Source organism: Archocentrus centrarchus, chromosome 16 (genome assembly GCF_007364275.1).
Source record: "Archocentrus centrarchus isolate MPI-CPG fArcCen1 chromosome 16, fArcCen1, whole genome shotgun sequence".
Taxonomy (NCBI): domain Eukaryota; kingdom Metazoa; phylum Chordata; class Actinopteri; order Cichliformes; family Cichlidae; genus Archocentrus; species Archocentrus centrarchus.
The window spans coordinates 29,944,254-29,961,952 of NC_044361.1; the positions used below are offsets into that span (position 1 = coordinate 29,944,254).

Here is a 17,699-nt window from a genome sequence, read left to right on the forward strand (position 1 = left end):
TTGAAAAATGTCACTATGCCTCTGCAATCGTATGGCTTCAATAAAACTTAGTCAACACAGAGCTTAGTGGCCAGGATCATTTATGGTTGAGCCCACCGAGACGGAATATGGCAGAGGAAATGTTGGTAGTTACACTGTAAATATGACAAGCACAAGTTCAGTGCATGAGAATGCAAACATACTGTGCATGACATGCAGAAATCAAACACTGGAAAAAAAAACAGTATTATTGGCAGTGTTAACTCAGTCGATCACTGATGCAATCCGTTGTGAAGATACTTTTTTCATGTATCTCGCAGCTGTTCGCAATTAGCATGTCAACGCTTTCAGCGTAGCAGTTAGCACTCACATTATTGTGATTAGGTGTTTACCATGTTTTCTGTGAGGCTGCTTTTACCAATATGGTCTTCTCATTAAAGCTTCACTCTCTCGTACCGGAAGGAACACGACTCCCGTAAGTTACAAATGAAATTCACCAATTTTGAACTACAAAGCAACATTAAACTTAAAAGCTTTGTCATCACATTGTATGCACAGTGGTACCAAATGCATGCACTGAGGCACATAATTTCTCATCAGTATATCAAATGTATTAATAACTACATTTGCAAAGCAGACTTTAACCTCCTCAGAGATGCACTTACTTCCTTTCTAGTATAAAAAATATGGCATTCTCATGTCCATTAAATATAACTGAGCCGGAGCTTCAATGAACACTAACACTGTAAACAAGGGGAATTAGGAATCCTGGATCTGCCAGCACTTCTAAAGGTAACTAATTAGCATGTTTCATTTAATATGTATAAAAATTGCAACACCTTATATTTTCTTGGCTATTTTTTTGAGATGTTGACGACAACAAGAAGTCACTGCAACAAACAATTCCAGCACATACTCTCTGTAATAATGTAACTTGACATGTTTAAATGTCAATTTCAGACAAGACAGAGTCTTAAACTACACAAAACCAACTGGCTGCTGCGAGTTTCATATGAGCACACTTTAGAGTAGAACTGATCTCCTCCACTATTAAGAAAATGTGCTTTTCTCAAATTTTAGAAGGAGAGAAGAGTAAAATTTGTAATGTAGCATTTCCCAAAGCTATATCCACATCATCCATAACAAATTTAGATGAGTGAGTGTAAAAATACAAAGCCATACAGCAGCAATACATACACAATGTGACATCTTTGCTGGTGTTGTTGTTGTATCAAACTGGACTCGGCACGGAAAATCTTGAGCTAATTTTCCTGGAGTGGCGTTTCACTTCTTTCCTTAGCAACAGAGGGAACCCCCCCCCCCTGTGCACCCACACACCTTTACCACACTGCACCACACTACACCACACTACACAAAACACACCACAGCTTTTCTCCCTCCCCTCTTCCTGGAGCGTGCCCTTTTTAGGCTGTTCCTCTTTTTTTTTTTCCATCTGAACGAGGGATAGTGTGACAGCTTTTCCTGCTTGTAGGCTGGAGCCGGGAGAGAGAGAACTCTGTTACTCACTCCGTCTCCAACTTTCAGAGGAAGTTACCACCTCTTCCCCAGACCCTGTACACATACTCAGGCAGACACACACTCTCTTCAGGACTTGACCACAGCAGCAACAGAGCAACAGTCAAGGCTGCTTGTAATGCTCTGCTATTTTTTTTTTTTTTTTCAAAGTTTGGAGGGAAAGAAGACTAAGATTTACAGTTTGTTGAAGCTTTCTGTGTGGACTGAACAGCTTCTCTCATGAGTGACGGGTGAGTTTAACATTTTGCTTCAGCATATGTGCACTATCATAGAAACCCCTGTGAACCACGAACACCATATTTTTAAATTAACTCTTTCCTGTATTAGCGGGGGTGTGAGATTTGAACTCTTTGCTGCTTATTAAAACTTTAGTTTTGGGGAGGTGCTTGGTTTTGGGAAAACTTCCATGTGCTATAAAGTCTGATATCTGGTTTTCATCACAGCAACTCTGGTAAGTTTTTACAAGCAAAAGGAGCTTATCTGTATTTTTTTTTCTGTTTTAATTAACTATGGTTGAAGTTTTAGAGTCGCTCAAGTGAAGTGAATGAGTTCTGGTAACAGCAGTGAACATATTCATTATGATGACATGTTTTTACATTAAAAAAAAAAAAAATTCTTATAGAAAAGCCCGCTCTTTTGAACTAAGCCTAATGCTCATCTATCCAAACAGTGTCGGTGCAACACAGCTGAGCTAAAGTGTTTTCAGCTTGTAATAGATGAACCGGCATCCAAGAAGAGCTGATACAGCACTAACTCAGACAGGACAGAAGAGCTGCAGCATATTATTTTCTAAACTTGGAGTAATTAGATAGTTGCCTAATAAAAGTTTGAATTAAGGCAAACATCCTGTTGCTGTTTTGTGTTTTTGAGGCCACAAAGAGCGGATACATACAACAAGAGAGGCAAGACATGTCAAAGAATTTTGAGAGCAGGGATTTAAAGTGCAGACATGGCGCACATGGCTCTATTTATCTGTCAGTTTTTTCTCTCGTTTTGTTTTACATAAGCTCTTAGAAAAGATCATGTTCAATGGCAGCTGACCATACGCTTCATTTCCACTAGTTCTATCTTTCTGGCGGATGTTTGCGGTTAGCACTTCTTATCAGAGAGAAGAGAGCTGATGGGTGCAGGCTGGACAGGGCTGGGTTGCTCTCCACTGTCTTTTCATTGACACTATCTGAATGGACCGTTTGCACTGTAGCCTCCTACAGTCAATCAGATAACCTTCCATAGGATGAGCATCTAACAGAGTTAAATGACCCCTTGCAGCCTGTCTATAAAGAGTTGACTTCTGTATGACCTCGCCAAGCTATTCATGCTAGTACGCATTTCTTTTTTCGAGACCCCATTGACTCACTTGTCAGTTGGCCTGTCTTATCTGTCCTGAAGATAGTTGTTAACTCACTCTGTTTACTCAGAGGTGAAAGGTCAGACTCTGATTTGATTTGCTTGTCTAAACTCCCATGGCACCAATCTATTTGCAGAAAGTTTCAATCTACACAAAGTCAGGATGAGCCAAGAGAACTTAGCCCACATGGATAGCATCAATAAACATACCCCCTGCAAGAGAGGGGCTAAAATGGGCAGTTGCTTATAAATGCTGTTTTAAATTAATGCTTACACAGGAACAAATAGCACATAATGATGCAATACTGTAGAAGCCCTGGAGAGTGATAATGTGAGAGTTTCTATACATGCATTTAGGTGATTTAGCAGGGCTTAAAATGAGCTTCATTGTACAGCAGTGTTGTCTTATCTAATGTGAACAATACATTGATATCACAAAAGCATCCCAGTTAACATTCTCCCAGTCCCATGTGTAGCGCAATTACTGCAAGCTTCATGTTCACAGTGTGTGACTCAGGGAGACAACTATTATATTAAAGACTGCAGTAAGAACAATGAGCTATTCTTCCATCAGTGCACAAGTTCAGCAAATATATATTCATCTAGTGTGTCTCTTACACTATATTACCAAATGTATTTTTTTGTCTGCCTTCACACTCGTATGAATTTGAGTGACATCCCATCCTTAATCCATAGAGTTTGATATGATGTCGGTTCACCCTTTGCAGCTATAACACCTTCAGCTCTTCTGGGAAAGCTTTCCACAAGGTTTAGGAGTGTTTATGGGACTTTTTGACCATTCTTCCAAAAGAGCATTTGTGAGCTCAGATGGTGATGTTGGACAAGAAGGGTTCATAGTCTCCGCTCTAATTCATCCCAAAGGTTTTCTATTGGGTTGAGATCTGGACCCTGTATTGGCCAGTCAAGTTCTTCCACACCAAACTCGCTCGTCCATGTCTTTATGGACCTTGCTTTGTGCACTGGTGTGCAGTCATGTTAACAGGACAAATTGTTTCCACAAAGTTGGGACAATGAAATTGTCCAAAATGTCTTGGTATGCTGAAGCATTAAGAGCTCCTTTCACTGGAACTAAGGGGCCAAGCCCATCTCCTGAAAGCAACCCCACACCATAACCCCCCCTCCACCAAACTTTACACTTGGCACAATGGAGACAGACAGGTATTGTTCTCCTGGCAACCACCAAACCCAGACTCGTCCATCAGATTGCCAGACAGAAAAAACGTGATTCATCATTCCAAAGAATCCCAGAATCCAGTCAAGAGTCCGGTGGCAGCATGCTTTACACCAGTGCATCTGATTGCGATTGACTTTGCAGAAAGTTGGCAACCTCTGTGCGCAATGCACCTCAGCATCCCCTGACCCCACTCTGTGATTTTACATAGCCTACCACTTTGTGGCTGAGTTGCTGTTGTTGCCAGTTGCTTCCACTTTGTTATAATACCGCTAACAAATTACTGTGGAATATTTAGTAGTGAGGAAATTTCACAAGTGAACTTGTGGCACAGGTGGCATCCTATCACAGTACCACACTGGAATTCAGTCCTGAAAGCAACCCATTCTTTCACAAATGTTTGTAGAAGCAGTCTGCATGCATATGTGCTTGATTTTATACACCTGTGGCCATGGAAGTGATTGCAAGACCTGAATTCAGTGATTTGGATGGGTGAGTGGATACTTTTAACAATATAGTGTATGCACCAATGTTCTGTAGCTTGCAGTCTACAAAAGATGGGAACGTCAAACAGAGTAAATGACAAAACTTCCACAAACACGAATAAACCCCTTAACGCACATTTTCCCTTTGACTACTCTCAGCTTGTTCCGACTCTTCATTGTGACCTTGCCATCAACTGGAAATACTGTAGCTGTTTGTGCATCATTTTAAATACATTTTGCATTTATTCTCTTATTTTCATCTGTGTTAGGTTTGAAGCTAAATTTATAATCTTTTGCTCTGTATGTCTGGATGCATGTTTGTCCTGAGGTCACAGCACAGATGATAACTGGAGGGAAAAAAAAAAAAAAAAACTACTTGGTGAAAAATGTGTTTATTTACAGTGAAGATGCTGTGATAATGGTTTCATGGGGCATATTTAAGCTACGGCATGAAGTCATGCAAGCTCAGATGATCATCAGCAGATCTCTCTGAACAACACCCAGCCCCACAACAAAGTGCTCCATTTAAACAGCAGGCGTTCTCCTTAACTGTTAGTGCTGATGGTTTATCATAGCCCCTAACTGTTGTTAACAGGAATGAAAATTTGGGCACATGATAAGTGTTTATCACTGAAAGCCCTTCTCATCTAATATTTCATTAACTAAAAACAAAACACATCCTCCATCACACAGCAGCTGGTTTTACCTTTATGCCTTTTTATTACACACTCATGCATTTATACAGCTTTAATTACTGCATATTAAACAGTGGTTTTCTTTCCAATTATATTATATGGTCATGAACTAATAACTAACTAAAAGATATTTAAAGTCAATGACAAATAGGAGTTTGATGAATGAGGTGTCTCACAAACTTTGTTTAGCAAAGCTTCCACCAAGTGTTGATGCCTTCCAGGACTCAGGGCTTATTGTCTTCTAGTAGGAGCCTCACTGGCCCAGACAGTCTGCTCTTTAGATTTCATGTTTGACATGTTAAGTCAAGTGGGTTTACCTAAGCTTACACTCCTATCTTGGATGCACGTATGCTGAGACATACTTTCAGCTGGACACACACATACTGGAAGAAGAGGGGGGGGGGGGGGTGCAGGAAAAGACACGTAAAAATGTGCTTGAGCGTGCACAAATGTAGTGGGCTTATTTTGCTTATGCTGCAATATTTGGCACATTTGTTGTTTGAAACAATGAAAAGAGCTGACTGAACATTATTTAGCCCCATTCTGAAGGCAGTATTCAGTGTTAAGTAATATTTACAGCCTAAGAGGTCCTATAAAATGAGTACAAATGACAGCAAAGCACTGCCAGCAAAAGCCAGATCACCTTTTTTTTTTTTTTTTTGGTCATACTTTAAATAAACCCAGAAAATGAGAACTCATCGCACCAGAGCATCATCTGGTGCGATAAATGATCACTTTTGAGATATGTTATGGTCTGTGCTCTAAGGACTACCTCTGCATCTCTATTGTAAAAATATGATGCCATCATGATTTAAGCGTTACCATAACAGATGACAGTGCTGTTTTTCTAATTGCTACTGGTTGCTAGTAGAGGTCAGTAGAAGCCTCTACCTCAAAAGCCCTTAAAAGTTCTGAAACCAAACAAGCAGCCTTCAATTTCACTGCACAAGCACAGTCCTGTCACAGCAACACTTCTAAACTTCCTAAATCTACTGGAATTGCACCATATTTGTGGGCAGCCTAGCGCGAGCACTAAGGGCCCAATAATGGAGCGGGCAAACACGTGTTTTGTGTCACAGAGTAATCCGTAGGGCCCAAGTAATTGATACAGTATGTGGTGCTGGCTTGCTGTTGGATGGTGGCCAAGTTTGATGAAAAGGGTGAGATCATGTCTCTATTTTTGGAGCTTTAAATTTATGCAGATCTAAAACCCACAGTAATTTAGGGAATCATAGAAGAATGCTCCAATGAATCAATGTCAGCATCCAGGAACATACACAGACAACTTGTAACAGTCAGCACACAGAGAAATACTGTACACACATGCCTACATAAATAAAGTTTCTGAGCAAACACACAGCTGTTATTCAAAATTGGATTCCTACTGCCATGAGCTATTTGACTTATACCTTGATGACGTCAGTATGAGGAGGGAGCATGGGAAATCACTACTTGATTTACATAGTAAAGCATTCTGTCTCTGCCTCACATCAGGAACACATCTGGGTGCTATTAACCACTTGCTCTAACCCCAAGCTCCGTCCTGCATCTCTATTATCCTCCTATTACCTGCCATAACCCACAAAGCATGCTCTTCACAGGGCGAGCAGTGCACTGAGATTCATTTTTTTTACTACAGAAGGATGAAAAGGAATTAATTGGGACAAGAGATGCTTTGCTCTGAGCCTAGTTGGCACCACATTGGCACACTGAATTTATAACCCAACTGCTGTAAAATATCTGTAGTCAAATAATGGCTAACAATGCTGTGTTTGGATGAGTCCATGTTTACTCGTGGAAAGGTTTTTGTCCTTGAAAGAAAAGCTGTTGTTCATTGAGTCTATGTCAAATAAAGTATGTGCCCAGAGCCTAATCCAACAAGGTATAAAAATCAAAAGTCTTTTTCAGCTTCACCAAAACACATTCACGGCCCCAGAATGGAGCAAAAATGTTTGAATGCTGCACAAACAACATAAGTTCAGACTTAAATGTATTCCCCTTTAAGACCCACTCAAGATGAAGCAATAAAAGCTAAGCAAGCCCTGGCTTTTAAATTCACTATTGCTGTTTTTCTTTACAGTTGGCACTGCACTGTAGTTAGGCTGCACAGCTCCGAATGGGGTTTTATGACTGGGGTTGAATGGGGTTTTTACCAACAGACAGTGTTACATAGGTTGGAGTTTTCGACATCTTTTAATCCTTTAATGTGAAACTCCTGGGAGTTTCTTGATCTGAGGTTGAAAATAACTGCTGACCTTGGAAACTGGAACTAATGAGACAAACTGCACTCAGGGACCTCTTATTCACATTGGATGATACACACAGTCTTCACCTGCAAATGTGGTTTGAAGTCCCCTAGGCACTTAAATTCATGGGAAGTTTGAAAACCTGCTGATTTGTGATAAGAGAGAAAACTTCATCTGCGTTTGTGATCAGTGTGATTCTAAATGGGCAAAAGAGCCAGAACAAGGCAGCAGCTACACTTTAACTTTTCCACTGTCAGCTGCAGCCAGAAGCTTTTGCATATTCTTATTTACATATCAAAGTACTTACCATTCATCTTCTGTCATCTTCTGAGCACTTACTTTGGGTTACGGGGAAAGAGCCATAACAGTAACTTCAAGGGTTAAAAAAAAAATGAGTGCATTCAGATACTGGGTGACTTGGCTCCAAAATAAGCTTTTAAGAAGCATTTTTCCCTTTTACAGTATGTTATAATTCTGCTTAACATGCCCAAAATAACACAACAATAAGGTTAAATTTAGGGCTCAATTTCAAATGCTAACATTGTCTCTGGATCAGCTGACCTAAACTTCTAAACAAATGCCAAGATAACTAACTTAAGTGTGCCAAAAAAAAAAAAAAAAAAGATCAGATATGCCTACCACCACTCATTTTAAACTATGATATCCCTCAACTGTGTGCACGTGTCAGTGGAACAACATGACTGGATTTTATGCTTCCCAGTTCAGCTGATATGGAGCGGATAATTGGCTCATTTGGGGCACGCGCAGGTAAAGCACTTTTTAATGCAGAATTGGCCCATAGAGGTCTCCTGAATAGATACCCATACAGATATCTATTTATCTTTCTTATTTTTTTTTTTTAAATATTGTTTGGGGGGGCTTTTTAACCTTTATTTAGATAAGGCAGTGGAAACCTGGAAGAAAGAGCAGGGGGACAGCTGCACTAACTAGCCTCGGGATGGATTCAAACCCAGGCCTCTGCAATATATGGATCCCCTGCCTAACCTGGTGAGCTTTACTGGCATCATTTTCAGGATTCTTAAATGGGGTGGTCATTCAAATCTGCTGGACAGCTGGGGCCCCTCTGTGTGAAATTTGCATGCTCTCCCTGTGCCTTCAATTCGTGGGTTCTCCTTGGGTATTCCAGCTTCCTACCACAGTTCAAAGACAAGCATGTTAGGTTAACTGGCTGTTCTAAACTAGTGTGACTGTGAGCATGAATGATTGTCTGTCTCTCTGTGTTAGCCATATGCGAGATTGGCAACCTGTCAACAGCGTACCCTGCCTCTTTCCCCATGACAACTGGGATAGACTCTAGCCCTCTCACCCTGAACTGTATAAGTGGTTAAAAATGTCATATATCTGTCCTCTCAGTATTTCATTATATACTATCTAGCACAAATGTAGCTTTATTTGCTGATAAATACTCGACTTCATTAAATACTCTCATACTCTCTAACCCATTTCTCAGCCTCACCTGGTTTTCTGTGGTTGTCCTGATGGATTTTCTTGTTTCCAAATGGAACAACCTTCCTGGCAGGCCTTCACGAGAGGGTAGCAGAACTGACAGCAAGTACAGCTTTAAATCCAAGATGTTGATATCAAGAGGAACTGGGAAAAAATGCACTCTTACTTTCTCCAGAAATTCAGCCCATTGCAACCTTCCTCCATCTGAAGAAAACTTGCTAGTGGTTCCAGAAGAAATTACCTTCACCCTGTGGACATTCATGAATGCTTTCACAGACACACTCAACAGAGATCTTGGTTTGGACAATGTTTCTGTTTATCGAGTGGAAAGTAATCTACTGCACTTCTGCTGATTTGCAGAGAACTTGAAATTCCATTATGTTTGAGTGCTTGGAGACGGTTCGCTGGCTCTATTACAGGTGTCTTGATAAATGGCATGTACATACGTCCACAAGATATTTTTGTGATACAGTTTCACATTTTTTGGCACTTTGAAGGTGCTGAGAGAATTTGCTCATGAGTAAGAGAACAGCAGAGCCAAGACCAAACTATTAGTAAGTTTTTTTGCAGAAACTTGCACAGTTTCAGAATGTTCTCTGAAAATAATAAGTCTGTTTGAAGCTGTGCATCATTAAGTCCGGAGTTTTTTTTTCTTTTTCTTTTCAGTAGCAACTACAGAATAAAAGTATAAATGCTTTAATTAACATAATTAAGATCAAAATAAGATGCTATAAATCCTAATGGCAGCTTCTGTGATCTTAATCATTAGAAACAGTCAGCGTGTGCATCTAAATCTGGCTAGTTTCATTTTGTGAGTTTTCATCCCAGGCAAACCACATACACACTGTCTGTTGTCCTAGGAATAACTGCAGCTGCACAGAAATTCGAGGTATTAAAAATATTTCTTTACTTGCGCATTTCAGCGTGTGTCATTGCAATGGAGAAATAACACAGACTGTCTTTCTTGTGTAATCTGACCTTTTTATGTTCTGTGTATAAATCAAATGTGGCTTGACTCCCTGCATAAATTCCACTGAAGGGTTATGACTCGGTGACTTCTTCATTGTGGAAGAGGAGTAATGTGGTTGGATGGTTTATGAAACAACTGTTACTGGTGAAGCATCCAGGGTGAAAAACGCTTCTATTCTGTGACAAACTTTTGTTCTGGAGGGCTGCCCACCTTAGAAGCCTGATAAATCGTTCAGCTGACATCTGTGTACAGTAAACAGCTCAGTCATTCTGTCTTAACATACTTATCTAAGACAATGGCAGTGATGTGGAGGAAAGGCTTTGCCCTGGATGTTTTCCCTGTGGAAAGGGATAAACCTTGTGGGAAGGAAGAGCAGTCGTGGTTATCGCCACAACAGCAAAAATATCACACCACATAACAGTTCGTAGTTGGTCCTCCGCTCAGCTCCTCCTTCCAAACCAAAGCAAACAAAGCCCAGGTCAAAAATAGTCCCTGACCTCTTCTCAGGCCATAACAACATCATGATGTGTTTATGTTGGCTTCTGCAATGATCTGACACAAATAAGTCATTGCTGACTGACAAACACATGCAGACACGGAGATAAATGCTAATTTAGTAGCTGCCTTTCTCATTTGCGACTGGAATAATAATTGTTTTGATTTGACATGACAGAAAATGTGCAAGCAAGTTTCCCACATGGTAAAAATTATGTCAGGTTGGTTTAAGCAAATATTTAATACTCAGAGACATGAAGAAGACTTTGGAAGGGGGGGGGGGCCTAAGTCTCTGACTTGAGGATATGAGGCTAGAAAAGTTCAAATGACAGACTACCAGGAAAAAAATGGATGAAAAATTAATGTCACAGGAGCTTAGAAGTGGTGCAAATGCATGTACGGCAGCTTGTTTGGCCTGATCATTGGAAATCTCTGTTTTAGATGTCGTAGCTAATTATAGGCCAATCTCTAACTTTACTTTCCTCTCAAAGATTCTTGAAAGCGTAGTTGTAAAACAGCTAACTGATCATCTGCAGAGGGTTTATTTGAAGAGTTTCAGTCAGGTTTCAGAATTCATCCCAGTACAGAAACAGCATTTGAGAAGGTTACACATGATCTTCTTACGGCCTCTGACAGTGGACTCATCTCTGTGCTTGTCCTGCTAGACCCAGTGCAGCGTGCTGTTGACCATAATATTTTATTACAGAGATTGGAGCATGCCGTAGGTATTAAAGGTACTGCGCTGCAGTGGTTTGCATCGTGTCTATCTTACAGACTCCAATTTGTTCATGTAAATGGGGAGTCTTCTTCCCACAGTAAGGTTAATTATGGAGTTCCACAGGGTTCTGTGCTAGGACCAATTCTGTTTACACTATTCATGCTTCCCTTAGGCAGTATTATTAAAAAGCGCAGCATACATTTTTATTGCTGTGTAGATGATACGCAGCTTTATCTATCCATGAAGCCAGATGACACACATCAATTAGTTAAACTGCAGGCATGTCTTAAAGACATAAAGGCCTGGATGACCTCTAATTTCCTGCTTCTAAATTCAGATAAAACTGAGGTTCTCACCCTCTCTATTTTTTAAGATTAGGCTTAAAACTTTCTGCTGGAGGTTTCTTCCTGTTAAAAGGGAGTTTTCCCTTCCCTCTGTCACCAAGTGCTTGCCCATAGAGGGTTGTTTTGACTGTTGTAGTTTTCTCTGTATTATTTTAGGCTCTTTAACTTACTACATAAAGTGCCTTCAGGCAACTGATGTTGTGACTTGGTGTTATATAAATGAAACTGAACTGAATGAAAATGAATAACTTTCACTGCATTTAATCCACAAATTACTTAAGCTCACACAGTCACATTAAAGTTATTTGTTAAAGGTGCACTGGGCAGAAGCTGAAGAAGGTAAAACAGGACAGAATTTCAAAGAAAACTGCACTTCTCTGTTCTAAAACCCTCCCACCAAACACACAAGAGCACACAGTTAAAAATTTAACAACTGTTTGAGTAAAACATGATGGAAAGAAATGATACATCAAATCCCAGTTGCATGACTCTTTCTTATAATTGAGGTCACCTTTCAAGGGTAGTGCAAGATCTGCAAAGAAAAACAGACTGGGTCACTTGGAGAACATGACTGAGGGCTGAGTCACAAGATAGTGCATGTTGCTGCAGAGGAGTAGGTCTGTTAATAATTTCCTTGTTTGGCTAAAACAAAAACACAACAAAACAACAGGGCAGTATAATTATTGTTTAGATAGGCTTTAAACAGGTCTCCAGTTATTAAACACCATAACAGATGCCAGGAAGCTCAGTTTTGGTGCATACCAGTGTAAGAAGGGGCCAGTTACTGTTCTGTAGGTGCCCAGTGATTAGCTTTCACCTTGGCTTAAAAAGGGATTGTAGTCATTCGAGCCGTTTACTTTATTACCCCTGGGACAAAAACAAAATATTTCATTTAAAAGCCATGCTTTTCAGCTTGGCTTGGATAACGGTGAATAGATTCCATTAGTAGAGTGGGATTTGACTCTGCAGGAGGGAGGAGATGAACTTGTTCATTATTTGTTTATTTATTTTAAAAAAAGAAAGGAAGCTTGCCTGGAAGACAGTACGCTGGTCTCCCTGCAGCATGGAGCAGATACAAAAGACCCATCTTCTGCCTCCTGTACGGCTCAAGCTGCTCAGCCTGGAAAGCATTTTCCCATAGTGACCACTCTGTCACTTGGCCCCCAAGTGCTGTTTCAGTTAGGCACTGTGTAGAGTACATAGGATCTGCCAAGAGTCAGCAAGATCAAAATCTGCCCTGGAAAGCACAGAGGCTCTGCTAAACCAACTGCTGTTGGCAGAGGATCTTTCTCCTAAAAAAAAACAAAAAAAAAAACTCCACAGCTCAGCATTTTCACAGCACTCAGTTCTCCACCTGGCATGTAAACCACTAAGCCCTGGGAAGTTCTAGGGCTTTTAGTAAGTGTAGAAAATTGATTGTTTTTGTTCGGGGTGCTAGAGATCTCTCCTTTGTCACTTGTTCAAAGTTCAGAGTTTTCTGTTTCATCATATTTGCACAAGGCTGCAATGGGAGAGTGGCATTACAGGTCCTTGCTGCTGGAGGGCAGAAAACCCTCACTTGTATTTTACTATTGATTATAAGAGGACAGAAATGGATGAATGACAACTGTACTTTTAGTAGGTGTTTTCCCCTACACAGTTACAAGGTGACCCTATGGTTTTTGGAACTTTTTTTTTTTTTTTTTTTAACCTGTAAGTACCCATTTTGTCAGTTTGTTTGTAGATTCACAAGTTAGGTTAATTAGCTTCAACATATCACATTAGCATATTGGGTCCAGTTGTGATGACAGAAATGGACAGTTCCACTTAACAAGTCATAATGTGGAGTTTCTTCCAATCATAGAACAAAGTCCCACTAAGTGAGGGCTTCTGAATTTAGTTCATATTACAAACTATTTTAGTTCCCACAATCAAATGTATTTAGACACGAAAATAGAAAAATTGTGTCCCCACCCGGAGAGTAAGTTTAACTGTAAAGTGTCAGTTTGCATTGCTTTTATCTTACTACAATATAGATCTTGGCCATACCCGTGCCTTTTCACTATGCGGGCACAACTCAGCCACTAAAAAATTAAAAAGCCTGCCTCGAGTCTCTTGCTGGACCATGTAACCTGCAATAGGGATGTCATTGTTTGCATTGCTGACGCCTCACTGAGTTTGGCTCTAACATAGGTTGACGTGTCTGTGTGTGTATTTGCTCTTTTTTTTTTTAGGGTGGCCAAATGAACTATTTAGCCTGAAGACCAAAGATCACAAGCTGTGATCCAACAGCAAGGGAGAGAAGAGTTTAGAGGAGTCTGATAATTTTGCATCTGTTCTCCAACTTCTCTGAACAATATGAGCTGGAAGTGAAGCCCCATAGTTTTATTTTGTGGTAAGTTTTATACTTCATCTGCACTCCACTTTCTGTTTACTTCTGCTTTTACAGGAGAATGTTTGCTGCGCTTTAAGGTTCATTAGTGGGCCATAATCCATATGGTTTACACATGTGTGGTTTTATGCTTGAATTTGACTCAAATCTCCATTAACAAATAAGCACAAATGCTACATAAATTACTGAAGTAGTCACATCATGTCAGAGACCACGCATTGAGATTATCACTGGATGCAATTTAGAGGTAAACGCAAACATAAACATGTGGTTTCTGCAATTTGAAAATGCCCATATGATCTGTATAAGCACAGTGACATGTGGTTTAACTTAGAGAAGAGTGCACACAGGTTAGAGGGAGATGCTTTCAGAGCTCGTCATCATTTCTCATGAACAGAATGTTTTTCTTCCACAGTCAGCCGCAACACAAAGCACATGCTGCAGAGGAATGATGCTAACATGGGTAGGAAGGATGAAAGGCCTTTTTTGTTTTGAATCGGTCTTTTTCTGTTGCCATGAGCACTCTTATGTGTTTCTTGGTGCAACACCATGATGCCAGGCGAGGTGGAAATTGTTGACAAAATGGCAAAGCAGAGGAGAAAAGCCAGAGTCAGCAAGAGGGGGATGCAGGATGGAGGCGGCGGAGGAGGGGAGATGGAAAGGTTAACAAAGAAAAATAGAGGAACACTCAGACGAACAATATGACCCAGATACGTTTAATAGATTTGCCTTCATTCAGGCAAATCTATTAAATGTTTTCTTTCAGATGAGAACCAGCTTTTTTGCTCCCGAAGAAAAAAAATTTAATCGACTGACTGAAGGAGTAGTATGGAGGTCACACTTGGGACCTGCTAGGGAAAAAAAAAAAAAACAGCAAAGGAGAATGAAAAAGAACTGTTCTTGTATTTCATTTCATGCATGGCTCCACTAGTTTTACTTTAAGAAATACTTCCTTGGGTAGTCACAGGAGTTATGGCTGCACATAGGAGTGGAAGAAGCACAACAGGGCTTATCAGACTGACAGGTTACAAGAGGACAGACGGCTTAAATGTCAAGGAAACAATGGCTAAACATTACAAAAATATCAACCATGCACTGGTCGTTTCCTCTGAGCTTTACAAATTGATCTGACAGTCCCATCTGACAGGCAGGAGTCCTTTGTGACTACTTGGAAAATTGACTCTTGACCTCATTTATATAGGGTTGTCATGGTTCAGAGAGAATGGCCGAGGCAAAGTGCCATGTGCCAAATGCATTATGATGATCCCAGATGAAGCCAGTACTTAAGAGAGACACAGAGGAGCTTTTGTTGGAGACTCGAAGGCCTCATCCCACCCACTGGGCATATGAAGAATGTTGTGGTCAGTGGGTTTGACATCCAGCCGCTACACAGAATATTACACTGGAGGAAAAGGAGTTTGGCAAATATTTCAAAGATTTTAAGCACCTGGAAGAGAACTGATTAAGTGTCTTGTTGTATTTTATGGCAGTCAGACTGAATATGGTGTGTCATATTTTTGCTGCAGGTGTATAGAAAAACCAAACTAAGTCACCATGGATGTGAAGAAAAAGGAAATGGACCTCCTAAGTAACAGCATAGCTGCCTATGCACACATCAAAGGTAAGTCACTGTAAATGAGCCTCTCTTTTGTAACAACGTTTAACTCTATCTGATGCGGTTCATTTCTGTCCTTTCCTTAGCAAATCCAGAAAGCTTTGGCCTTTACTTTGTGCTTGGAGTGTGTTTTGGCTTGATACTCACACTCTGCCTACTCATTATTCGGATCTCCTGTAAGCCACGCACCAACATTGCCCCCTCCACTCCTGAGAAAAAACACTTGAAGGACATCAACGAGGAGGATGAGGAGAGTGATGACGATGATGACGATGAAGAAGTGGACGATGTAGAGGCAACCGTCCCGTTGCCCTCCACAGAAATCTCTGTTGGAAATCACACCAGCCAGTCAGACGGGACACTGAGCGTGAATGTGTTTACTTCAGCCGAGGAGCTGGAGCGCGCACAGCGACTGGAGGAGAGGGAACGCATCATCCGTGAGATCTGGAGAAATGGCCAGCCTGATATCCTGGGGTCAGGAACAGGAACTATTGGAAGAGTGCATTACTACTAAGAAATATGAGGCCGCAAGGGAAACAGTGTGAGCCCTGTGAAGGTGAAACATAGACTCTGGGGTGGGCCTGGTATCCCTGAAGCCTGAGAGCCTGCATTAGATACAAAGTGACTGAAAAATAGTGATGACATCACATCTGATAATACTTAGCTCTGACAGAGCAGACTTATGAGATACTGCACTTCTTATGTAGCAATGATAAATTCGACTGATTACATGAAACCAACAGAGGTCTTAAAGACTGAATAATTCATATGGAAACGGTGTGGAGTGGATGTGGGGGATGATGGACACTTGAAGTAATCGGTCTATTCAAATGTTTGTTGCTTAACTGCAGAAATGAAAACCATATTTGCATATGTCATAAATGAAAAATGAAAGCATTAATAAGGACAGAGAACTGTTTGTTGCAATAAAGATTATTTCCAGTAACAATTCTTATCAGCCTCAAAATGAAACCACTTACCTAATATTGTGGCTGTTCCTCCTTTACCGCTAAAACAACTGTGACATGTGGATGAATAGATATTAGATCTCTAAGGGTTCCTGGGGTGTGTTCAGTGGGGATGGCTGTGGAGTGGGGTAGTACATTTCAAAGTACAATCCACATGGATGTCAGACCTCCAGGTTTTTCCAGAAGAACACTGGATTGTAACATGATATTCAGTGCTATGCCCCTTCACAGTATGAGTACACAAATGCAGTATCATGTAAAAACAACTGGTGCCTTGTGTTTTCAGGGATGATTCCAGTGAAGGAAATTACTTAAAGTATATGGCTGAATAATTTTACTGCTGTTTTTTTTTTTTTCTTTAAACAAACACAGTACCTTTGGGCCTTGGCTATATAATCAAGATAATTGAAAGAAAGAAAGAAAGAAAGAAAGAAAGAAAGAAAGAAAGAAAGAAAGAAAGAAAGAAAGAAAGAAAGAAAGAAAGAAAGAAAGAAAGAAAGAAAGAAAGAAAGAAAGAAAGAAAGAAAGAAAGAAAGAAAGAAAGAAAGAAAGAATAATTTGTCTAGCTTGATTAATGAAAAGGTCACCCTTTGCCACTTTCATTTCTCAGTATCTCTTATGTGCCTTAAACGTTAAAGAAATACAGTGTGAAAATAAAATGATTTCATCACAAACAATCTTGTGATGTTTGCTGCTTTTTAAAACCTGGTGTAATCAGATCTGTGAAGGATTCAGAAACTGGGACTAAAGAAAGAAAGGTGGGAGAAAGGCCCCTCACATTGTTGCTTGCAGCACGGTTCTTGTTGCTGCTGACTGTTCACCTCGGTTCTTGGTCATATCTGGTGTCCACCACTTTAACCACTTTTCGTTCACCTGCTGATGAAAGCTGGGAACTAGAACACCTCAGTGCTTCACTCCACAAAGCCAAGTAACCTACTAGCTGCTTATTCTAACTCATGCTAACTTTGCTACCTTTACTCCAAGGTTGGAATAAAGCTCTTGTTCAGGTGCTCCATGAGCAGACATAAATTTGTTAGAGAATATTATCGTCCCTGAAAGATGACTCATTTTGACTTAGGTGACCTGTTTGTTTTACACTTTTAACTCTGCATTATTGCATATATGTAAGATTGACATTAGGTTGCATTCTGAGCATGCTAGCTTGCTAGTCCAGCACAGAGCTTTTAACCTGCTTTTCGGCTCGCCTTCTACTATCTTATGGTGCTAATATCGGCTAATTGTTGTTGATGAGTTTTTATGTGCTGTCAATT

General features: G+C 40.3%; 1 protein-coding gene across 1 annotated transcript; it reads left to right on the forward strand.

Annotated features, from left to right (window-relative positions):
- Positions 1–1,475: 1,475 nt before the first annotated feature.
- On the forward strand, positions 1,476–17,466 carry eva1ba (eva-1 homolog Ba (C. elegans)). Its single transcript, XM_030750761.1, has 4 exons — positions 1,476–1,745; positions 13,688–13,848; positions 15,372–15,466; positions 15,547–17,466. The coding sequence occupies exons 3-4, from the start codon at positions 15,400–15,402 to the stop codon at positions 15,972–15,974; spliced, it is 495 nt and encodes a 164-aa protein (XP_030606621.1). The 5' UTR covers positions 1,476–1,745; positions 13,688–13,848; positions 15,372–15,399; the 3' UTR covers positions 15,975–17,466.
- Positions 17,467–17,699: the final 233 nt, after the last annotated feature.